General features: G+C 43.4%; 1 protein-coding gene across 1 annotated transcript in view; it reads left to right on the forward strand.

Annotated features, from left to right (window-relative positions):
- Nucleotides 1-210: 210 nt before the first annotated feature.
- Nucleotides 211-26,598, forward strand: part of RHBDL1 (rhomboid like 1) — a gene marked incomplete at its 5' end in the record, with an annotated part of 52,398 nt that continues 26,010 nt past the window's right edge. Inside the window, 3 exon segments of the mRNA XM_056536558.1 lie at nt 211-442; nt 25,505-25,663; nt 26,278-26,502. Of these exon segments, the coding sequence (XP_056392533.1) occupies nt 404-442; nt 25,505-25,663; nt 26,278-26,502 (423 nt within the window).

Genomic DNA, 26,598 nt, shown 5'->3' on the forward strand with positions numbered 1-26,598 from the left:
AGGCTTGGCCCCCCGATCCCCGGGCTGCCATTGGCTGCTGCCCGCCACACACCCCCGTCCAGCCTCATTGGCATTCGCAGGCGGTGCCCGGGCCTGTGTGCGGGGCGGGGGATGTGACTGCTCTCCGCCGTGTGTAGACGCGTGTATCGGGTGGGCATCACCTGGATCTCCGGTGGCCTCGGTGTGTGCAGCCCCCGGCCCCGCACCTGTCATCTCCTCTGCACTGGGCAGGACTGGGAGCTGTCAGTCATCCCTCCATCCTCCCTCCTGTCACCGCTGCATGTTCCCCCTTCTCCTCCCGCTCCCCACTCTCTGCCTGTAACCCTGGAGTGGGGGGCTGCTCTGCAGGAAGACATCTCCCCCCACCACAGTGCAGCGCCCCCCACAGCCCCTCTGCGGGTATATGGACAGGAGCTCCCTGCTGCGCCTCATCCAGGGGCAGGTAAGACACGGGGAGGAGGGGGGAGAGGGGGCACAGGGGGGGAGAGGGGTACGAGGGGCTCAGAGAGGTAGGATGAGTGAGAGAGACAGAGGTGAGAGAGACAGAGGGTGAGAGAGACAGAGGATGAGAGAGACAGAGGGTTAGAGAGACAGAGGGTGAGAGAGACAGGATGAGAGAGACAGAGGGTGAGAGAGACAGAGGGTGAGAGAGACAGAGGGTGAGAGAGACAGAGGGTGAGAGAGACAGAGGGTGAGAGAGACAGAGGGTGAGAGAGACAGAGGGTGAGAGAGACAGAGGTGAGAGAGACAGCATCTACTGAGTGTATGAGAGAGACAGAGGATTAGAGAGACAGCATCTACTGAGTGTATGAGAGAGACAGAGGATGAGAGGGACAGAATGAGAGAGACAGCATCTACTGAGTGTATGAGAGAGACAGAGGATTAGAGAGACAGAATGAGAGAGACAGCATCTACTGAGTGTATGAGAAAGACAGAGGATTAGAGAGACAGCATCTACTGAGTGCATGAGAGACAGGATGAAAGGGACAGCATCTACTGAGTGTATGAGAGAGACAGAGGATGAGAGGGACAGAATGAGAGAGACAGCATCTACTGAGTGTTTGAGAAAGACAGAGGATTAGAGAGACAGCATCTACTGAGTGCATGAGAGACAGAGGATGAAAGGGACAGCATCTACTGAGTGCATGAGAGAAAGAGAGAGAGGATGAGAGGGACGACAGAAGATGAAAGGGACAGCATCTACTGAGTGTATGAGAGAGATGGAGAATGAGAGGGACAGGATCTGATGAGTGTATAACAGCGACAGAGGACAAGAGAGACAGCATCTATTGAGTGTATGAGAGAGACAGAAAATGAGAGCTAGAGCATTTACTGAGTGTATGAGAGAGACAGAGGATGAGAGAGAGAATGTGAGAGAGACATCATCTACTGAATGTATGAGATAGACAGAGGATTAGAGAGACAGCATCTACTGAGTGTATGAGAGACAGAAGATGAGAGGGACAGCATCCACTGAGTGTATGAGAGACAGAAGATGAGAGGGACAGCATCCACTGAGTGTATGAGAGAGACAGAGGATTAGAGAGACATCATCTACTGAGTGTATGAGAGACAGAAGATGAAAGGGACAGCATCCACTGAGTGTATGAGAGAGACAGAGGATTAGAGAGACATCATCTACTGAGTGTATGTGAGACAGGAGATGAAAGGGACAGCATCTTCTGAGTGTATGAGAGAGACAGAGAATGAGAGAGACAGCATCTACTGAGTGTGTAAGAGAGACAGAGGATGAGAGAGAGACAGCATCTACTTAGTGTATAAGAGACAGGATGAGAGAGACAGAATCTGCTGAGTGTATGAGAGAGACAGAGGATGTGAGAGACAGCATCTACTAAGTGTATGAGAGAGACAGAATCTACTTAGTGTATGAGAGACAGGATGAGAGAGACAGCATCTACTAAGTGTATGAGGGACAGAGGATGAGAGGGACAGCATCTACAGAGTGTAAGAGAGAAACATCATCTACTGAGTGTATGAGAGAGACAGAATGAGAGAGCCAGCATCTACTAAGTTTATAAGAGACAGATGAGATGGACAGCATCTACTGAGTGTATGAGAGAGACAGCATCAACTGAGTGTATGAGAGAAACAGAATATACTGAGTGTATGAGAGAGACAGAGGATGTGAGAGACAGCATCTATTGAGTGTATGAGAGAGACAGAATGAGAGAGCCAGCATCTACTAAGTGTATAAGAGGCAGATGAGATGGACAGCATCTACTGAGTGTATGAGAGAGACAGAATATACTGAGTGTATGAGAGAGACAGAGGATGTGAGAGACAGCATCTATTGAGTGTATGAGAGAGACAGGACTAGAGGGACAACATCTACTGAGTACCAGAGAGAGAGAGACAGAATCTGCTGAGTGTATGAGAGACACAGAGGATAAGAGGGACAGCATCTAGTGAGTGTATGAGAGAGACAAAGGATGAGAGGGACAGAATCTACTGAGTGCATGAGAGACACAATGAGAGGGACAGCATCTACTGAGTGCATGAGAGAGACAGAATGAGAGAGCCAGCATCTACTAAGTTTATAAGAGACAGATGAGATGGACAGCATCTACTGAGTGTATGAGAGAGACAGCATCAACTGAGTGTATGAGAGAAACAGAATATACTGAGTGTATGAGAGAGACAGAGGATGTGAGAGACAGCATCTATTGAGTGTATGAGAGAGACAGAATGAGAGAGCCAGCATCTACTAAGTGTATAAGAGGCAGATGAGATGGACAGCATCTACTGAGTGTATGAGAGAGACAGAATATACTGAGTGTATGAGAGAGACAGAGGATGTGAGAGACAGCATCTATTGAGTGTATGAGAGAGACAGGACTAGAGGGACAACATCTACTGAGTACCAGAGAGAGAGAGACAGAATCTGCTGAGTGTATGAGAGACACAGAGGATAAGAGGGACAGCATCTAGTGAGTGTATGAGAGAGACAAAGGATGAGAGGGACAGAATCTACTGAGTGCATGAGAGACACAATGAGAGGGACAGCATCTACTGAGTGTATGAGAGACACGATGAGAGGGACAGCATCTACTGAGTGCATGAAAGACACGATGAGAGGGACAGCATCTACTAAGTGTATAAGAGACAGACGATGAGATGGACAGCATCTAGTGAGTGTATGAAAGAGACAGAGGATTAGAGAGACAGCATCCACTGAGTTTATGAGAGAGATAGGACTAGAGGGACAACATCTACAGTGTATGAGAGACAGCATCTGCTGAGTGTATGAGAGAGATAGAGGATGAGAGAGACTGCATTTATTGAGTGTATTAGAGACAGCAGATGAGAGAGACAGCATCTACTAAGTGTAGAAGAGACAGGATAAGAAAGAAAGTATCTACTGAGTGTATGAGAAAGTCAGAGAAGAAGAGAGACAGCACCAATTGAGTGTATGAGAGAGACAGGATGAGAGGGACAGCATATACTGAGTGTATGAGGGAGACAGGATGAGAGGGACATCATCTACTGAGTGTATGAGAGAGAGAGAGAGGGTGAGAGGGACAGCATCTACTGAGTGTATGAGAGAGACAGGATGAGAGGGACAGCATCTACTGAGTGTATGAGAGAGACAGGATGAGAGGTACAGCATCTACTGAGTGTATGAGAGAGACAGGATGAGGGAGACAGCATCTACTGAGTGTATGAGGGAGACAGAGGATGAGAGGGACAGCATCTACTGAGTGTATGAGGGAGACAGAGAATGAGAGGGACAGCATCTAGTGAGTGTATGAGGGAGACGGGATGAGAAGGAACATAATCTGAGTGTAAGAGAGACAGAGGATGTGAGAGACAGCATCTACTGAGTGTATGAGAGAAACAGGATGTGAGAGACAGCATCTACTGAGTGTATGAGAGAAACAGAGGATGAGAGGGATGGTATCTACGGAGTTTATGAGAGAGACAGAGGATGAGAGGGATGGTATCTACTGAGTGCATGAGAGACTACATTGATTGAGTGTATGAGAGACAGGATGAGAGATATAGCATTTACTGAGTGTATGAGAGACAGGATGAGAGAGACAGCATCTACTGAGTGTATGAGAGAGACGGAGGATGAGAAGGACAACATCTACTGAGTGTGTAAGAAACAGACAATGAGATGGACAACATCTACTTAGTGTATGAGAGACAGACAATGAGAGGGGCAATATCTAGTGAGTGTATGAAAGAGACAGCGTATTAGAGAGACATCATCTACTGAGTGTGTGAGAGAGACAGATAATGAGAGAAATAGCATCTACTAAGTGTATAAGAGACAGACGATGAGATGGACAGCATCTTGTGAGTGTATGAGAGTCAGAGGATAAGAGGGACAACATCTAGTGAGTGTATGAAAGAGACAGCATCTACTGAGTGTATGAGGGACAGGATGAGAGAGACAGCATCTACTGAGTGTATGAGAGAGACAGGATGAGAGGGACATCATCTACTGAGTGTATGAGAGAGACAGAGGATTAGAGAGACAGGATGAGAGAGACAGCATCTAATGAGTGTATGAGAGAGACAGAGGATGAGAGAGACAACATCTACTGAGTGTATGAGAGAGAGAGGATGAGAGGGACGGGATCTACTGAGTGTATGAGAGAGACAGAGGATTAGAGAGACAGGATGAGAGAGACAGCATCTAATGAGTGTATGAGAGAGACAGAGAATGAGAGAGACAACATCTACTGAGTGTATGAGAGAGATAGGATGAGAGGGACAGGATCTACTGAGTGTATGAGAGAGACAGAGGATGAGAGAGACAGCATCTACTGAGTGTATGAGAGACAGCATCTACTGAGTGTATGAGAGAGACAGGATCTACTGAGTGTATGAGAGAGACAGGATCTACTGAGTGTATGAGAGGGAAAGGATCTACTGAGTGTATGAGAGAGACAGAGGATGAGAGAGACAGCATCTACTGAGTGTATGAGAGAGACAGAGGATAAGAGAGACAGCATCTACTGAGTGTATGAGAGAGACAGAGGATAAGAGAGACAGCATCTACTGAGTGTATAAGAGAGACAGCATCTACTGAGTGTATGAGAGAGACAGAGGATGAGAGAGACAGCATCTACTGAGTGTATGAGAGAGACAGAGGATGAGAGATACTGAGTGTATTAGGATTTGGGAGACAGTACGTAGTGAGTGTATGAGAGCACTTTGGTTCTGTGAGCAGAGACATCTAGGATTTGGGTAATGTAGCATCATGTATAAATGATGAGACCTGAGAGATATCACTGGGAGATTACAGAGAGCACAGCCATATATGTGACAGCAGGGACACCATGAGACAGGTATGATCCAGGAGACAGGCGGGTTGTACAGAATTCCTTTCATTATACCTGTCACTCTTGGTTTCTTTATCTGACTTGTTATAGAAGGTGTCAGTCCGGGGCTGGAGCGGTAGAGCACATGGGGAGGGTGAGTGACTCTGTGCGGTAGGATCCTGACCTGTAAGTAGTATAAAACCGTCTGTGTGTGTGATACTGAGAGATGTTCTATAGACTGCACCGGCCTCCATATCAGGCGGCACAATGGGCCAGTGCGTCAGTGAATGTAAACCATAATGTGCCAAGGGCCTCACTACAAGGGGTTAAAGGCCAATGCAGAAATTACAGATCAAACAGGGTCTCTATTGGTTTTTACATTTAAAAGCAGTTCTAGATTTATTTGTCACCGTTATATATGATGTGATACTTTTTACTACATGATATACTGATCCCTAAAAATGTGTTTATGTTCATACCATAAGGTGGACCTAAAATCCTATTGTCTAATATACTGTTGGTATACAGAGTAAAGGAAGTAACAATATACAGTAACTACTATAATACTGCCTCCTATATACAAGAATATAACAACTATAATACTGCCCCTATATACAAGAATATAACTACTATAATACTGCTCCTATATACAAGAATATAACTACTATAATACTGCTCCTATATACAAGAATATAACTACTATAATACTGCTCCTATATACAAGAATATAACTACTATAATACTGCCTCCTATATACAAGAATATAACTACTATATTACTGTTCCTATATACAAGAATATAACTACTATAATACTGCTCCTATATACAAGAATATTACTACTATAATACTGCCTCCTATATACAAGAATATACCTACTATAATACTGCTCCTATATACAAGAATATAACTACTATAATACTGCTCCTATATACAAGAATATAACTACTATAATACTGCTCCTATATACAAGAATATAACTACTATATTACTGTTCCTATATACAAGAATATAACTACTATAATACTGCTTCTATATACAAGAATATAACTACTATAATACTTCTCCTATATACAAGAATATAACTACTATAATACTGCTCCCTATATACAAGAATATAACTACTATAATACTGCTCCTATGTACAAGAATATAACTACTATAATACTGACTCCTATACACAAGAATATAACTACTATAATACTGCTCCTATATACAGGAATATAACTACTATAATACTGCCTTCTATATACAAGAATATAACTACTATAATACTGCCCCTATATACAAGAATATAACTACTATAATACTGCTCCTATATACAAGAATATAACTACTATAATACTGCTCCTATATACAAGAATACAAGAATATAACTACTATAATACTGCTCCTATATACAAAAATATAAATACTATAATACTGCTCCCTATATACAAGAATATAACTACTATAATACTGCCCCTATATACAAGAATATAACTACTATAATACTGCTCCTATATACAAAAATATAAATACTATAATACTGCTCCCTATATACAAGAATATAACTACTATAATGCTGCTCCTATGTACAAGAATATAACTACTATAATACTGCTCCTATATACAAGAATATAACTACTATAATACTGCCCCCTATATACAAGAATATAACTACTATAATACTGCTCCTATATACAAGAATATAACTACTATAATGCTGCTCCTATATAGAAGAATATAACTACTATAATTTCAACAAGTAGAAAGACAGGTGGCTGGCACTGGTATGGTATGGATGTACGCGTCTGGTCAGCAATCAAACATACCGGTCTCAGCAGCGAGGCTATAGTTCGGAGCCCTCTCTCCGTCGCACCTTGGTGCACAAACCGCCAAAGGAAACAAAGTCCATGCATAGACCAAGAAAGAAACACTGCGGTGGCACTCACATTTCAGGTGATCAGGTAGGCTTCTTTATTTTCTTTGTGCATATAAAATCAATGCATAGCGGGGCGTCAGAGGACGTCCTCTGACGCCACGCTATGCATTGATTTTATATGCACAAAGAAAATAAAGAAGCCTACCTGATCACCTGAAACGTGAGTGCCACCGCAGTGTTTCTTTCTTGGTCTATAACTACTATAATACTGCTCCATATACAAGAATATAACTACTATAATACTGCTCCTATATACAAGAATATAACTACTATAATACTGCTCCTATATACAAGAATATAACTACTATAATACTGCTCCTATATACAAGAATATAACTACTATAATACTGCCCCCTATATACAAGAATATAACTACTATAATACTGCCTCCTATATACAAGAATATAACTACTATAATACTGCTCCTATATACAAGAATATATCTACTATAATACTGCTCCATATACAAGAATATAACTACTATAATACTGCTCCTATATACAAGAATATAACTACTATAATACTGCTCCTATATACAAGAATATAACTACTATAATACTGCCCCCTATATACAAGAATATAACTACTATAATACTGCTCCTATATACAAGAATATAGCTACTATAATACTGCCCCTATATACAAGAATATAGCTACTATAATACTGCCCCTATATACAAGAATATAACTACTATAATACTGCTCCTATGTACAAGAATATAACTACTATAATACTGCTCCTATATACAAGAATATAACTACTATAATACTGCTCCTATATACAAGAATACAAGAAGATAACTACTATAATACTGCTCCTATATACAAGAATATAACTACTATAATACTGCCCCTATATACAAGAATATAACTACTATAATACTGCTCCTATATACAAGAATATAACTACTATAATACTGCTCCTATATACAAGAATACAAGAATATATTTACTATAATACTGCTCCTAGATACAAAAATATAAATACTATAATACTGCTCCCTATATACAAGCATATAACTACTATAATACTGCTCCTATATACAAGAATATAACTACTATATTACTGCTCCTATATACAAGAATATAACTACTATAATACTGCCTCCTATATACAAGAATATAACTACTATAATACTGCCTCCTATATACAAGAATATAACTACTATAATACTGCCTCCTATATACAAGAATATAACTACTATAATACTGCTCCTATATACAAGAATATAACTACTATAATACTGCCTCCTATATACAAGAATATAACTACTATAATACTGCTGTGGTGAGGGTGTGATGAGGGCAGATGGAATTACCCTAGGGGCAGATAGCATTAACCCCTTGTGTTCGTGACGCCAGTGTGTGGTTTAACTGCTTCACCACCCGAAGATAGGCCACTGGATCCTGGGCTTGGCACAGGGGCAAATAATGACTCAGACGCCAAGTTACGGAACAACGGCAGCTTTACTGAGTCAGACAGGTGTAATAGTTTATACAGCTTAGCTAGGCCCACAGAGGTGACCAGTGACTTCAGAGACCACAGGGCTTGCTGGGAATTATAGAGGACTTGGACAATTTGATGCAGGACCACGATGACTTGAGACAGATTGACTTGGACTGACTTGACTGAGACTGACTACACCCCGTTTGTCGTTTACCAGGTTTTGACTTGGACCTGGGGGTTGTGGACTTGTGGATCCGTGGCTGTGTGGTAGACTTTAGGCCTCTTCTGGACTCCAAACTCTGACAGGACTTGACCTCACTGCAACTCAGCTAAACAGAAAGAGAGAGAGAGAGCAGAGGCTCCACCCAGGGCTTATATGGGGGAGACTCTGGAGGGGTCTCATAGGTCGTCCTGTAGGTCACATGGTCACTGGTACCTTCCCTGGTTACAATTACTTGACAACAGGTCTTAAAGGCATAACACATTTTATATTCAATACACTATACAACACGGGCACTTAGGAATATACTTAGGGTACAGGTGCAGGGGGGGGGGGGGTACGGGTCAGGTGTCACTGTATGGAGGCTGCCTGACAAGGCAGCATGGGTACAGGGGTGCAACTCCTGTACTGGGCCACCACAAACTCCCAGTCTTAACAACAGCCGCCCTTGGCGCCCTGTCCTGGAGGGCAGACGACATTAAAGTGGCCACTGGGGCCTGGTGATACAAACAGCTCCTGGGGCATTGATACCGAATGTCCTTCTCAGGTCTGAGGAATAAACAGGGCTGTGGAGTCAGTAGAGAAATGTTCCGACTCCGGAGTTTTCTGTACTTCCGACTCCGACTTCCCGACTCCGACTCCTCTGTATTAATATGCAAATGTATTTTATACATTCCTTGAAGGAAAGAAAGGTAACATACCTGTCATTACCACAGGACTACTGGCTGGGAAGCCAACAGTCTACTGTATTGAACAGTTTGTGTGCTGATCTGCTGCTGAAAATAGGGCAGTGGGAGGATCATGATTTCCCTAGTAGAATTCCATAGTCATGTTTAAAGTTTAAAGCGGTACTCCGCACCTAGACATCTTATCCCCTATCCAAAGGATAGGGGATAAGATGTCAGATCGCCGGGGTCCCGCTGCTGGCGACCCCCGGGATCGCCGCTGCGGCACCACGCTTTCATTACTACACAGAGCGAGTTCGGGGGACGGATACAGAGCGATACAGTGGACGGAGCAGCGTAATGTCATAGCTCCGCCTCTCGTGACATCACGGCCCGCCCCCTTAATGCAAGTCTATGGCAGGGGGCGTGAAGACCGCCACGCCCCCTCCCATAGACTTGTATTGAAGGGGCTGGCCGTGATGTCACGAGAGGCGGAGCCATGACATTACGCTGCTCCGTCCACTGTATCGCTCTGTATCCGTCCCCCGAACTCGCTCTGTGTAGTAATGAAAGCGTGGTGCCGCAGCGGCGATCCCGGGGGTCGCCAGCAGCGGGACCCCGGCGATCTGACATCTTATCCCCTATCCTTTGGATAGGGGATAAGATGTCTAGGTGCGGAGTACCCCTTTAAGCTAACAATCGAGTTTACAAGTTTTTATAGCCTTAGCTGAATGGCAGCAGTTTTTCCAATGGTTTACCGCTTCAGTCTTGAACTATTGACCCTCCATTCCCTTCACTTATACAAGTGTCTCTAGTCCTGCAAAAAACATATTTCCTTTACCCCCTATCAGTGAGAGGCTAGGTTACCCATGGGTTCCCTGTAACAGCAGAACACAACACTATGGAAAGTATTGCCGCTCCTAATTGTGCGTTGTCTGCCATATAGTAAAGCACATGAAAAGCTTCTTCACGGTCACTTAACGTGTTCGTTTTGCGGTTACGTGAGGCACTGCATGCATTGGTCTTTATTCTTAAAGTAGAGAAGATATTAATTATAACTTTTTGTGAATTGGGACATTTAAACTTGCTTTTCTTTTTTTTTTATTCCAATCTAAATTTAGTAGGAGTCGGAGTCGGTGCATTGTTTGCCGACTCCGACTCCAGCTACCCAAAATTTCGTCCGACTCTGACTCCTCGACTCAGACTCCACGGCCCTGGGAATAAACAACAAATAACTGGGGACGGGTCCATGTAGCATTGGTGAGAATGTCCTTACAGGCTCCTTTGTTAGCAAGGGTATGGATAACCGGGATGGTTAGACATATAAAGTTTTTGAGTCTTGCAGCTGTATACATAAACACATTTGATTCAGACAACATAACAATATTACCTTTATACATGGTAGCTCTGTCACAATACGTGTTTATCTAGCTCCCAGGAGAACTCTCTGGCCAGTAGAGCACCGTGGACACGATGGACAGGAAAGTGGTTAGACATTCGACATTATTGACTATTATGGACTGGGATTATAGACTGATTAGCTACAGTCCTACCTAGGCATGACATTTGACTAGGTTATACACAAAGCACTATGTACATGACATTAGCATTATCTATGCTGGACTGACCAGATATCACGGTATTTTATACTGATAACTTTATACAAAGGTACTATTACTATTCTCTGTACCTGGCTGATAACTGTCCCTGGCAGTGAGTACGCTTCACCTGACCTAGTCAGGATACCTCCTATACAAATTACCATTGGTATTAAAGACATTAAACTCTCAGATGTTTTTGTACAAACACATTATATACGTTTATTACAATGTGCCTGAAACAATACAACAACGACAATAATTGCATTACTTGTGCCAATATGAATAAACAAAATATATTACTCTGAAAATATATTTTTGGTGTACCACTCCGCAGTTCTGGTACGTTTTGAAGTTCTCAGTAAAGGATCACGGCTAGAAGCTGGGCACGTACACTTACGCAAATTGTTACAGGAGTTCTTGGTAAGTCCACCAAGCACTTTTCTTAAACGTTGCAGGAACCTGAAAACAACACTAGTACTTCACAAAACAAAGTTAGTAACTTGGTAGCAAAGTTATCACATGTGTACTCTTCAGCTTGGGTATTTGCCATCCCAGCCTCGCCTGTCAGACTGCTTCCGAAGCTGGGATATATAACGGGGTCCATTGGACTGTGCCCCCTCCAATTGACTCACTCTTGTATTCCAGTTTACCCGGGATAAGGTAGACTTGGTAATGGTGGGGCTGATGGTAACCACAATTTGCACTGCAGCAGCTTGCGCCACTGTGGGAACAGTAGTTGGTGCCTGTTGGGCCGGCCAATTCTCCTTCTCAACAGGAATAGGCTGAGGCACTTTAGTTGGTCCCCGCTGATTAAGCCAAAACTCCTCAACCACAGGAGTAGGCCTGGGCACATCCGTAGATGACTTGTGCAGGAACTTTGGTGCCATGACAGGCGCCTTGGGCAAGTAGACCTCCTCCTCTTGGACGGGGTCTCTGACTTTAGGCGGCAGCAAACCAAAGGGATCTGTGTCCCAGTCGTCCGATGGGAAGTAAGCAAAAGGAATCTATGTTGGATTTTTTGGATGGATCACCACTGCCGCCCACTCTCCTCTCTAACTTTGTACAGGAGTGTATTCCATGATCTCCCAGCTCTCTAAAGAATGCAGTGGTGTGGGGAGATAGTCTCTTTGTTTGGCCCGACGATTGACCAAGATGGTCCCACCATGACGACAGTCCATTAGGGTGCCAAACCCCCGCACTTTGTCGAATTTTACTACTGTGGCTCTGCGCCGTACCAGGGGTGGCTCTCCCTCTCGGGGATGGTCCAACATTCTAATGTACAGGGCCTCCAATGCTTTGGTGTCTTTCTGCTGTGCTTGTCGCTCCTCATACGGTAGCAGCTTCGGCCCATATTCCTTCATTCTTTGTGCCCTCATGCCCTCTACAATTTCGGCCACCTGGGCTTCTCTCCTAGCCCTCTCGGACTGGGCCGTCGGCACTGGGGGATGGGGCTTACCTGGCAGGGGAAGAGGGGGCTCTCTTATGTACTGGATCAATCCTGGCTCATCGTCAAATAGCCACCAGGGCAACAGTGGTGACCGGGAATGTACTACAGACTTCTGGACCTGGGGGGTTTGCTCTGGGCTAGGGGTAGAAGGAGCGGTAGAGAAAGCGGCCTCAGTCGGGGTACTCACTTCTGACTCCTCTGTATGGATCTCCGCCCAGGATCCCCAGGTCCGATGGTGAGGGGGCAGCCTCATCGGCGATGATCCTCGGAAAGATGCCAGCGTTCCCTCCACCGGGGTTGCTTGCCAGTCTCCATCATCTTCAGGCAGCGGGACTTGTTGGCAGGTTTTGGAACGATCTGCCAGCTCTTGGAACATTTGCGCCATGGCCGCCGCAACTTACCGGGCCTCTGGCGCCATCTTGGGACTCTCGGACCTTGTGCTTGCCTGTTCATGTTACTCCACTCATAGACTTCCGACAAACTTAGAGCATCCGGCAGCGCTGCACCTTTTATGCAGAGCTTCGGAAAAATGGCCGCTGGTTGGAAGTGCGTCAGCTGTGCAGCGCTGACTTCCGCTCCCCCAGCAACAAGGGATGGATCTTTACAGTTCCACTTTGGCATAGATAAAGCAACATGGTTTCCACGCCCAGGGGTGGGACGTTGACCAGCGAGGGACATTTTCGCGCGCTTCTCCAGCACATCTTTAACCCTTGCAGGTACAGGCAATGGTTTGTTACATAGCATGACTTCGAGCCTGATTTTACACATGGTTGGCACAGTTCTAGGACAGTTCACAATGGCAGATAACAGTCTTTTCTTCACCTCCCCTTCTATTTCACAAGCGCCTCAGATTAAACACTTTTTATTGATAAAGTCCCGTACACTTTCTGGTGCAATTTTTGTTCGCATTTTCAGTTCAATTTTCACAATACTGGACACAGTTCAGACAGGGGGGAGGGGGGGGTAATTTTCGCATAAGGTGTACACCCATATCCTGCCAAAAGTTGTGGTAGGGTGTGATGCCGGACAGATGGAATAACCCTAGGGGCAGGTGGCATTAACCCCTTGTGTTCGTCACGCCAGGGCATGGTTTAACGCTTCGCCACCCGAAGGTAGGCCGCTGGATCCTGGGCTAGGCACTGGGGAAAATAATGACTCCGACGCCAAGTTACGGAACAACAGCTTGGCCAGGCCCACAGAGGTGATCAGTGACTTCTGAGACCACAGGGCTTGCTGGCACTTATGGTGGACTGGGACAATTTGATGCAGGCCACGCTGACTTTAGACCAGGGGTCTCATACTCAAATTATCCAGGGACCAATGGAGGTAGCAGCTGGGTGAGGCTGGGCCGCATGCGCCCCTTACATATAATGCCCCCCATCATGCGCCCCTTATCATCTACCAGCAACACCCCCCACCAGCAGTAGCACCCCCATCATCCACCACCAACCCCCCATTCCCCCTACCCCGTGTGGTAATAGCATGAGCTAACGGATGATGGGGGTGCTACTTCTGGGGGTTCCCCACATTAAGTAGGCAGCAGGTTCCCCACATTAGATACGCAGCAGTTTCCCCACATTATGTAGCCAGCAGGTTCCCCACATTAGGTAGTAGCAAGTTCCCCACATTAGGTAGAAGCAGGTTCCCCACATTAGGTAGAAGCAGGTTCCCCACATTAGGTAGTAGCAGGTTCCCCACATTAGGTAGTAGCAGGTTCCCCACATTAGGTAGGTGTAGGTTCCCTACATTAGGTAGTAGCAGGTTCCCCACATTAGGTAGAAGCAGGTTCCCCACATTAGGTATTAGCAGGTTCCCCACATTAGGTAGAGGCAGGTTTTCCACATTAGGTAGTAGCAGGTTCCCCACATTAGGTAGGTGTAGGTTCCCTACATTAGGTAGTAGCAGGTTCCCCACATTAGGTAGAAGCAGGTTCCCCACATTAGGTATTAGCAGGTTCCCCACATTAGGTAGAGGCAGGTTTTCCACATTAGGTAGTACCAGGTTACCCACATTAGGTAAAAGCAGGTTCCCCACATTAGGTAAAAGCAGGTTCCCCACATTAGGTAGTAGCAGGTTCCCCACATTAGGTAGCAGCAGGTTCCCCACATTAGGTAAAAGCAGGTCCCCCACATTAGGTAGAAGCAGGTTCCCCACATCAGGTAAAAGCAGGTTCCCCACATTAGGTAGTAGCAGGTTCCCTACATTAGGTAGTAGCAGGTTCCCCACATTAGGTAGTAGCAGGTTCCCCACATTAGGTAGTAGTAAGCTCACCACATTAGGTAGTAGCAGGTTCCCCACATTAGGTAGTAGTAAGCTCCCCACATTAGGTAGTAGCAAGTTCCCCACATCAGGTAAAAGCAGGTTCCCCACATTAGATAAGAGCAGGTTCGCCACATTGGGTAGTAGCAGGTTCCCCACATTAGGTAGAAGCAGGTTCCCCACATTAGGTAGTAGCAGGCTCCCCACATTAGGTAGTAGTAAGCACCCCACATTAGGTAGTAGCAAGCTCCCCACATTAGGTAGAAGCAGGATCCCCACATAAGGTAGTAGCAGGTTCCCCACATTAGGTAGAGGCAGGTTCTCCAAATTAGGTAGTAGCAGGTTCCCCACATTAGGTAGTAGCAGGTTCCCTACATTAGGTAGTAGCAGGTTCCCCACATTAGGTAGTAGCAGGTTCCCCACATTAGGTAGTAGTAAGCTCACCACATTAGGTAGTAGCAGGTTCCCCACATTAGGTAGTAGTAAGCTCCCCACATTAGGTAGTAGCAAGTTCCCCACATCAGGTAAAAGCAGGTTCCCCACATTAGATAAGAGCAGGTTCGCCACATTGGGTAGTAGCAGGTTCCCCACATTAGGTAGTAGCAGGCTCCCCACATTAGGTAGAAGTAAGCACCCCACATTAGGTAGTAGCAAGCTCCCCACATTAGGTAGAAGCAGGATCCCCACATAAGGTAGTAGCAGGTTCCCCACATTAGGTAGAGGCAGGTTCTCCAAATTAGGTAGTAGCAGGTTCCCCACATTAGGTAGAAGCAGGTTCCCCACATTAGGTAGAAGCAGGTTCCCCACATTAGGTAGAAGCAGGTTCCCCACATTAGGTAGAAGCAGGTTCCCCACATTAGGTAGAAGCAGGTTCCCCACATTAGGTAGTAGCAGGTTCCCCACATTAGATAGAGGCAGGTTCTCCAAATTAGGTAGTAGCAGGTTCCCCACATTAGGTAGTAGCAGGTTCCCCACATTAGGTAGAAGCAGGTTCCCCACATTAGGTAGAAGCAGGTTCCCCACATTAGGTAAAAGCAGGTTCCCCACATTAGATAAAAGCAGGTTCCCTGCTTTCACTGTATGGAGGCTGCCTGACAGGGCAGCAAGGGTACAGGGCTGCAACTCCTGTACTGGGCCACCACACTGCCTTCTATATACAAGAATATAACTACTATAATACTGCCTCCTATGTACAAGAATGTAACTACTATAATACTGCTCCTATATACAAGAATATAACTACTATAATACAGCTCCTATATACAAGAATATAACTACTATAATACTGCTCCTATATACAAGAATATAACTACTATAATACTGCCTCCTACATACAAGAATATAACTACTATAATACTGCTCCTATATACAAGAATATAACTACTATAATACTACCTCCTATATACAAGAATATAACTACTATAATACTGCTCCTATATACAAGAATATAACTACTATAATACTGCCTCTATATACAAGAATATAACTACTATAATACTGCTTCTATATACAAGAATATAACTACTATAATACTGCTCCTATATACAAGAATATAACTACTATAATACTGCCTCTATATACAAGAATATAACTACTATAATACTGCTTCTATATACAAGAATATGACTACTATAATACTGCTCCTATATACAAGAATATAACTACTATAATACTGCCCCCTATGTACAAGAATATAACTACTATAATACTGCTCCTATATACAAGAATATAACTACTATAATACTGCTCCTATGTACAAGAATATAACTACTATATTACTGCTCCTATATACAAGAATATAACTACTATAATACCTACTCCTCTGTGTATGATGGAGGTACAGGATATATTATACTGTGTCTGTGTATAATGGATGTACAGGATATATTATACTGTGTCTGTATAATGGAGGTGCAGGATGTATTATACTGTGTCTGTGTATGATGGATGTACAGGATATATTATACTGTGTCTGTATAATGGAGGTGCAGGATGTATTATACTGTGTCTGTGTATGATGGAGGTGCAGGATGTATTATACTTTGTCTGTGTATAATGGAGGTACAGGATGTATTATAATGTGTCTCTGCATAATGGAGGTACAGGATGTATTATACTGTGTCTCTGTATGATGGAGGTGCAGGATGTATTATACTGTGTCTCTGTATAATGGAGGTGCAGGATGTATTATACTGTGTCTGTGTATAATGGAGGTGCAGGATGTATTATACTGTGTCTGTGTATAATGGAGGTAAAGGATGTATTATACTGTGTCTGTATGATGGAGGTACATGATGTATTATACTGTGTCTGTGTATAATGGAGGTACAGGAAATATTATACTGTGTCTGTGTATAATGGAGGTACAGGATGTATTATACTGTGTCTGTGTATGATGGCGGTACAGGATGTATTATACTGTGTCTGTGTATGATGGAGGTACAGGATGTATTATACTGTGTCTGTGTATGATGGAGGTAAAGAATGTATTATACTGTGTCTGTATAATGGAGGTGCAGGATGTATTATCCTGTGTATGTGTATAATGGAGGTACAGGATGTATTATACTGTGTCTGTATAATGGAGGTGCAGGATGTATTATACTGTGTCTGTGTATGATGGAGGTACAGGATGAATTATACTGTGTCTGTGTATAATGGAGGTACAGGATGTATTATACTGTGTCTGTGTATGATGGAGGTACAGGATGTATTATACTGTGTCTGTGTATAATGGAGGTACATGATGTATTATACTGTGTCTGTGTATGATGGAGGTACAGGATGTATTATACTGTGTCTGTGTATGATGGAGGTACAGGATGTATTATACTGTGTCTGTGTATGATGGAGGTACAGGATGTATTATACTGTGTCTGTGTATAATGGAGGTACAGGATGTATTATACTGTGTCTGTGTATAATGGAGGTACAGGATGTATTATACTGTGTATGTGTATAATGGAGGTACAGGATGTATTATATTGTCTGTGTATAATGGAGGTATAGGATGTATTATACTGTGTCTCTGTATAATGGATGTACAGAATGTATTATACTGTGTCTGTGTATAATGGAGGTACAGGATGTATTATAGTGTTTCTGTGTATAATGGAGGTGCAGGATGTATTATACTGTGTCTGTGTATAATGGAGGTACAGGATGTATTATACTGTGTCTGTGTATAATGGAGGTGCAGGATGTATTATACTGTGTCTGTGTATAATGGAGGTACAGGATGTATTATACTGTGTCTGTGTATGATGGAGGTACAGGATGTATTATACTGTGTCTGTGTATAATGGAGGTACAGGATGTATTATACTGTGTCTGTGTATAATGGAGGTACAGGATGTATTATACTGTGTCTGTGCATAATGGAGGTACAGGATGTATTATACTGTGTCTGTATATGATGGAGGTAAAGGATGTATTATACTGTGTCTCTGTATAATGGAGGTACAGGATGTATTATACTGTATCTGTGTATAATGGAGGTACAGGATGTATTATACTGTGTCTGTGTATAATGGAGGTGCAGGATGTATTATACTGTGTCTGTATATGATGGAGGTACAGGATGTATTATACTGTGTCTCTGTATAATGGAGGTACAGGATGTATTATACTGTGTCTGTATGATGGAGGTACAGGATGTATTATACTGTGTCTGTGTATGATGGAGGTACAGGATGTATTATACTGTGTCTGTGTATAATGGAGGTACAGGATGTATTATACTGTGTATGTGTATAATGGAGGTACAGGATGTATTATACTGTCTGTGTATAATGGAGGTATAGGATGTATTATACTGTGTCTCTGTATAATGGATGCACAGAATGTATTATACTGTGTCTGTGTATAATGGAGGTACAGGATGTATTATACTGTGTCTCTGTATAATGGAGGTACAGGATGTATTATACTGTTTCTGTGTATAATGGAGGTACAGGATGTATTATACTGTGTCTGTGTATAATGGAGGTACAGGATGTATTATACTGTGTCTGTGTATGATGGAGGTACAGGATGTATTATACTGTGTCTGTGTATAATGGAGGTACAGGATGTATTATACTGTGTCTGTGTATAATGGAGGTACAGGATGTATTATACTGTGTCTGTGCATAATGGAGGTACAGGATGTATTATACTGTGTCTGTATATGATGGAGGTACAGGATGTATTATACTGTGTCTCTGTATAATGGAGGTACAGGATGTATTATACTGTATCTGTGTATAATGGAGGTACAGGATGTATTATACTGTGTCTGTGTATAATGGAGGTGCAGGATGTATTATACTGTGTCTGTGTATAATGGAGGTGCAGGATGTATTATACTGTGTCTGTATATGATGGAGGTACAGGATGTATTATACTGTGTCTCTGTATAATGGAGGTACAGGATGTATTATACTGTGTCTCTGTATAATGGAGGTACAGGATGTATCATACTGTGTCTCTGTATAATGGAGGTACAGGGTGTATTATACTGTGTCTGTATATGATGGAGGTACAGGATGTATTATACTGTGTCTCTGTATAATGGAGGTACAGGGTGTATTATACTGTGTCTGTGTATAATGGAGGTACAGGATGTATTATACTGTGTCTGTGTATAATGGAGGTACAGGATGTATTATACTGTGTCTGTATAATGGAGGTAAAGAATGTATTATACTGTGTCTCTGTATAATGGAGGTACAGGGTGTATTATACTGTGTCTGTATATGATGGAGGTACAGGATGTATTATACTGTGTCTGTGTATAATGGAGGTACAGGATATATTATACTGTGTCTCTGTATAATGGAGGTACAGGATGTATTATACTGTGTCTGTATGATGGAGGTACAGGATGTATTATACTGTGTCTGTGTATGATGGAGGTACAGGATGTATTATACTGTGTCTGTGTATGATGGAGGTACAGGATGTATTATACTGTGTCTGTGTATAATGGAGGTACAGGATGTATTATACTGTGTCTGTGTATAATGGAGGTGCAGGATGTATTATACTGTGTCTGTGTATAATGGAGGTACAGGATGTATTATACTGTGTCTGTGTATAATGGAGGTACAGGATGTATTATACTGTGTCTGTGTATAATGGAGGTACAGGATGTATTATACTGGTTCTGTGTATAATGGAGGTACAGGATGTATTATACTGTGTCTGTGTATAATGGAGGTACAGGATGTATTATACTGTGTCTGTGTATAATGGAGGTGCAGGATGTATTATACTGTGTCTGTGTATAATGGAGGTACAGGATGTATCATACAGTGTCTGTGTATAATGGAGGTACAGGATGTATTATACTGTGTCTGTGTATAATGGAGGTACAGGATGTATTATACTATGTCTGTATAATGGAGGTAAAGGATGTATTATACTGTGTCTCTGTATAATGGAGGTAAAGGATGTATTATACTGTGTCTCTGTATAATGGAGATACAGGATGTATTATACTGTGTCTGTGTATAATGGAGGTACAGTATGTATTATACTGTGTCTCTGTATAATGGAGGTACAGGATGTATTATACTGTGTCTCTGTATAATGGAGGTACCGGATGTATTATACTGTGTCTGTGTATAATGGAGGTACAGGATGTTTTATACTGTGTCTGTATAATGGAGGTGCAGGATGTATTATACTGTGTCTGTGTATGATGGAGGTACAGGATGTATTATACTGTGTCTGTGTATAATGGAGGTGCAGGATGTATTATACTGTGTCTCTGTATAATGGAGGTACAGGATGTATTATACTGTGTCTGTGTATAATGGAGGTACAGGATGTATTATACTGTGTCTCTGTATAATGGAGGTACAGGATGTATTATACTGTGTCTGTGTATAATGGAGGTACAGGATGTATTATAATGTGTCTGTGTATAATGGATGTACAGGATATATTATACTGTGTCTCTGTATAATGGAGGTGCAGGATTTATTATACTGTGTCTCTGTATAATGGAAGTACAGGATGTATTATATTGTTTCTGTGTATAATGGAGGTACAGGATATATTATACTGTTTCTGTGTATAATGGAGGTACAGGATGTATTATACTGTGTCTGTGTATAATGGAGGTACAGGATGTATAATACTGTGTCTCTGTATAATGGAGGTACCGGATGTATTATACTGTGTCTGTGTATAATGGAGGTACAGGATGTATTATACTGTGTCTGTATAATGGAGGTGCAGGATGTATTATACTGTGTCTGTGTATGATGGAGGTACAGGATGTATTATACTGTGTCTGTGTATAATGGAGGTGCAGGATGTATTATACTGTGTCTCTGTATAATGGAGGTGCAGGATTTATTATACTGTGTCTCTGTATAATGGAGGTACAGGATGTATTATATTGTTTCTGTGTATAATGGAGGTACAGGATGTATAATACTGTGTCTCTGTATAATGGAGGTACCGGATGTATTATACTGTGTCTGTGTATAATGGAGGTACAGGATGTATTATACTGTGTCTGTATAATGGAGGTGCAGGATGTATTATACTGTGTCTGTGTATGATGGAGGTACAGGATGTATTATACTGTGTCTGTGTATAATGGAGGTGCAGGATGTATTATACTGTGTCTCTGTATAATGGAGGTGCAGGATTTATTATACTGTGTCTCTGTATAATGGAGGTACAGGATGTATTATATTGTTTCTGTGTATAATGGAGGTACAGGATGTATTATACTGTGTCTGTGTATAATGGAGATACAGGATGTATTATACTGTGTCTGTGTATAATGGAGATACAGGATGTATTATACTGTGTCTGGGTATAATGGAGGTACAGGTTGTATTATACTGTTTCTGTGTATAATGGAGGTACAGGATGTATTATACTGTGTCTGTGTATAATGGAGGTGCAGGATGTATTATACTGTGTCTGTGTATAATGGAGGTACAGGATGTATTATACTGTGTCTCTGTATAATGGAGGTACAGGATGTATTATTCTGTGTCTGTGTATAATGGAGGTACAGGATGTATTATACTGTGTCTGTGTATAATGGAGGTACAGGATGTATTATACTGTGTCTCTGTATAATGGAGGTACAGGATGTATTATACTGTGGCTGGGTATAATGGAGGTACAGGATGTATTATACTGTGTCTCTGTATAATGGAGGTACAGGATGTATTATACTGTGTCTGTGTATAATGGAGGTACAGGATGTATTATTCTGTGTATAATGGAGGTACAGGATGTATTATACTGTGTCTGTGTATAATGGAGGTACAGGATGTATTATACTGTGTCTCTGTATAATGGAGGTACAGGATGTATTATACTGTGGCTGGGTATAATGGAGGTACAGGATGTATTATACTGTGTCTCTGTATAATGGAGGTACAGGATGTATTATACTGTGTCTCTGTATAATGGAGGTACAGGATGTATTATACTGTGGCTGGGTATAATGGAGGTACAGGATGTATTATACTGTGTCTCTGTATAATGGAGGTACAGGATGTATTATACTGTGTCTGTGTATGATGGAGGTACAGGATGTATTATACTGTGTCTGTATAATGGAGGTAAAGAATGTATTATACTGTGTCTGTGTATAATGGAGGTACAGGATGTATTATACTGTGTCTCTGTATAATGGAGGTACAGGATGTATTATACTGTGTCTCTGTATAATGGAGGTGCAGAATGTATTATACTGTGTCTCTGTATAATGGAGGTAAAGAATGTATTATACTGTGTCTGTGTATGATGGAGGTACAGGATGTATTATACTGTGTCTGTGTATAATGGAGGTGCAGGATGTATTATACTGTGTCTGTGTATAATGGAGGTGCAGGATGTATTATACTGTGTCTGTGTATAATGGAGGTACAGGATGTATTATACTGTGTCTGTATAATGGAGGTAAATGATGTATTATACTGTGTCTCTGTATAATGGAGGTGCAGGATGTATTATACTGTGTCTGTGTATAATGGAGGTACAGGATGTATTATACTGTGTCTCTGTATAATGGAGGTACAGGATGTATTATACTGTGTCTGTGTATAATGGAGGTGCAGGATGTATTATACTGTGTCTCTGTATAATGGAGATGTGGGTGTGCAGTGTATAGACCAGGAAAAGCACTTGGGTTGCAGATCCTTTCGGTGAAGGTGAATGTATGTGAGTGGGAGAGATCTGTGATGTGGGGAGAGGAGGTCACGGAGCCGGATGTGTGGGCGAATCGTGATATGAAAATAAACTACAAGATGGAATCAATAGAAGATGTAATAATAGGAAAGAAGGTATGAATGGGAGACAGTCTGCCCTGATGGTGGGGGAAGGGGGCACATAGGGCAGGTAGGTGGGAGCACTGTAAGGGGGAGGGGGGGGCACTGTGCAGCGATGACTTCTTCCTTGGGCTCTATTTACATCATGTTTGGTTCATTCCTTCTTAGTATCCATCAGATGTGTCTGTGTACATAATACTGTATATACTATGCTATTCTACAGTGTCTTGCAGAAGTATTCACCCCCTTAGAACATTTCTACATTTTATCCTGGTAGAACCACAGATTCAGATTCCTGTCATTGGGATTTTATGTAATGGACCAGCACAATATAGTAGAGTGGTCTTCAAACTGTGGCCCTTCAGATGTTGCGAAACTACAATTCCCAGCATGCCCGGACAGCCGTTGGCTGTCCGGGCATGCTGGGAGTTGTAGTTTTGCAACATCTGGAGGGCCACAGTTTGAAGACCGCTGATATAGAACATCTACAGGGATGTGGAATTCCTTTCGGACGTGCAGTACCGGGCGTCGGGCAGGTGAATTTTTCAGGCCCTTAGCCCGGCTTCCAGCAAGTAGGGCCGGACCTAAAAGCTCCCGACAAGTACGGCAGCACTTACAGGGGTGTATGGAGGGGGCTCCAGACTTGTGCCCGCTCCATACGCTGCGGCCTCCAGCTGTTTTCAGTAGCGTTCTTAGTAGCTCCGCTCAGAAAAAGCGTTCTAAAGTTATTACAAACTTACGGTAAATTCGATTCGTCACGAACTTCTCGGCTCGGCAGTTGATGACTTATCCAGCATAAATTAGTTCAGCTTTCCGGTGCTCCCGTGGGCTGGAAAAGGTGGATACAGTCCTAGAAGACTCTTTCCTAGGAATGTGTCCACCTTTTCCAGCCCACCGGAGCACCTGAAGGCTGAACTAATTTACGCAGGATAAGTCATCAACTGCCGAGCCGAGAAGTTTGTGACGAATCGAATTTACTGTAAGTTCGCTCATCTCTAGTTATTACCATTTAAAGAGACCCAGTCAAACTAAAAAAAAAAAAAAAAATTAAATTAAAAAAAAGCACCTGGTCATTAAAGGGGAACTCCAGTGGAAAACTTTTTTTATTTTTTATTTTTTTTTAAATCAACTGTTGCCAGAAAGTTAAACATATTTGTAAATTAGATATATATAAAAATATAGCACCGGCGCAATGTCAGATCGTTTTATGCAGCCTAGATACAATAGAGTGGATCCCTGTGTTTCCACTCAAAAAATAGTTAGAACTAATAAAGAAAAAATATGTATCGGCACAATTGGAGATATATACAAGAAGCTAACTGATAAATCACTAATAGGTTAAATGTAGAAGGTTCCTACCAGATCAGCTTTAGAGGTGCGGCACTGTGTGATCCACCCTCTTTATAGCGATGGCGATAGTTGTACCACTCCGGTATAAAGTTCCGTTCACTTCATTATGTTCTGATATCCTGCGATGATTGTGATAATTGGATGGAGCTTGAGTAGTCCTGTAGCATGTGCGATGTACCGGGACAGAAGAGAGCCAAACGCCGGGAGATGATGCTCCGGCCGGAAGCTATCCAAAGGATAGGGGATAAGATGTCTGACCGCGGGGGTCCCGCCACTGGGGACCCCCGCAATCTGTAATTCGGCACCCACCTTTTTGAGCTCTCCGCAGCGCTGGAGACTCCAAGTGTGAAGGGTGATGTCCACAGGGCCGGAGTATCGTGACATCATGCCCGCCCCCTCAATGCAAGTCTATGAGAGGGGGCGTGAAGGCCATCAAGCCCCGCCCCCTCAATATAAGTCTATGGGAGGGGGTGTGAAGGCTGCCAAGCCCCGCCCCCTCAATGCAAGTATATGGGAGGGGGCGTGAAGGCCGCCAAGCCCCTGCACCCTCAATACAAGTCTATGGGAGGGGGCGGGAAGGCCATCAAGCCCCGCCCCCTCAATACAAGTCGATGGGAGGGGGCTGGGAGGCCGTCAAGCGCCGCCCCCTCAATACAAGTCTATGGGAGGGGTGGGAAGGCCATCAAGCCCCACCCCCTCAATACAAGTCTATGGGAGGGGGAGTGATGACCGTCACGCCCCCTCCCATAGTTTTGCATTGAGGGGGTGGGACGTCGTCACGATACTCCGGCCCCGTGGTCGTCACCCTTCACACTCGGAGCCTCCAGAGCTGCGGGACCCCTGCGATCATACATCTTATCCCCTATACCTTGGATAGGGGATAAAATGCATTATGGCCGGAGTACCCCTTTAACAGTGAGGCGGTGTTGTTAGGTGACACATTGTGCCACGTGACGTCGTGTTTTATGATTGTGTTGCACCTTATGTACCGTAATACCAGCTGCTTTGTCTTTTCAGCTTGACCCAGATAACACGGGTTTTGTATGTGCTGAAACCTTCGCTGCTCTGGTAAACAACCATGAGCTGCCCCTGGACCCCGCCAAGCTGGAGATGCTATTTGCCCTATCACAGGGCAATGAAGAGGGACAGATCTGTTACTCGCAGCTTGTGGACCTGGTAAGGAGTACAAGAGGCTGTTTTCTCCTTTATGAGGGGATCACTTACAAACGATTCCAGGAATGAATTCAATACTGCCTTTGAAGGGGTACTCCACCGCCCCAGCGTTCGGAACACTTTGTTCCGGAAATGCCCCTTGTGATGTCACGCCACGCCCCCTCAACGCAAGTCTATGGGAGGGGGCGTGGCGGCAGCCACGCCCCCTCCCATAGACTTGCATTGAGGGGGCGCGGAGTGACGTGATGTCCCGAGGGTCGAGACGTTACGACCCTCACAGCCTGCACCCAACGTTTGGAACTAACGCTGGAAATAACGAACGCAGGCGCAGTGGTGTACCCCTTTAAGACCAAATTAGGAATGTTGGCAGTATTGCCACTACTGCAGTATATGATTTCGATCCGAACGCTGGCGCCAGAAGCTCGTGACGTCATAGCTCCGCTCTCTCAATGCAAGTCTATGGGAAGGGGCATGACATTACACATTTATGTAACCAACATAACAAATATTATTTCTTGCCAACACCAATGTAATCCAGTACTGATGGTAGTCAGCACGAAGAATCGTACATGGCGGTCATATTATCTGACATGGACGTCCTTCCTGTCACCATACAGATAAGCAGCAAGCGCTCCAGTAGTTTCCGAAGAGCCATCAGCAGCGGTCAGAGAGCTCTCCCCCGAGATGTGCTGCTGGATCAGGCTGGGCTGGGGGTCTATAAAAGATTTGTACGCTATGTGGCCTACGAAATCCTGCCCGGGGAGATGGAAAGGCGGTGGTACTTCTACCAGCATCGGCCATGCCCACCGCCTATATTCATGGCAGCCGTGACCCTGACACAGGCAAGTAACCAATGAGAACTGGTCAGATGGTAAATGTATCTAATATATATCTCATATCTATCTTCTAGCTAATATCTATCTATCTTCTATCTAATA

Source organism: Hyla sarda, chromosome 8 (genome assembly GCF_029499605.1).
Source record: "Hyla sarda isolate aHylSar1 chromosome 8, aHylSar1.hap1, whole genome shotgun sequence".
NCBI classification, from domain to species: domain Eukaryota; kingdom Metazoa; phylum Chordata; class Amphibia; order Anura; family Hylidae; genus Hyla; species Hyla sarda.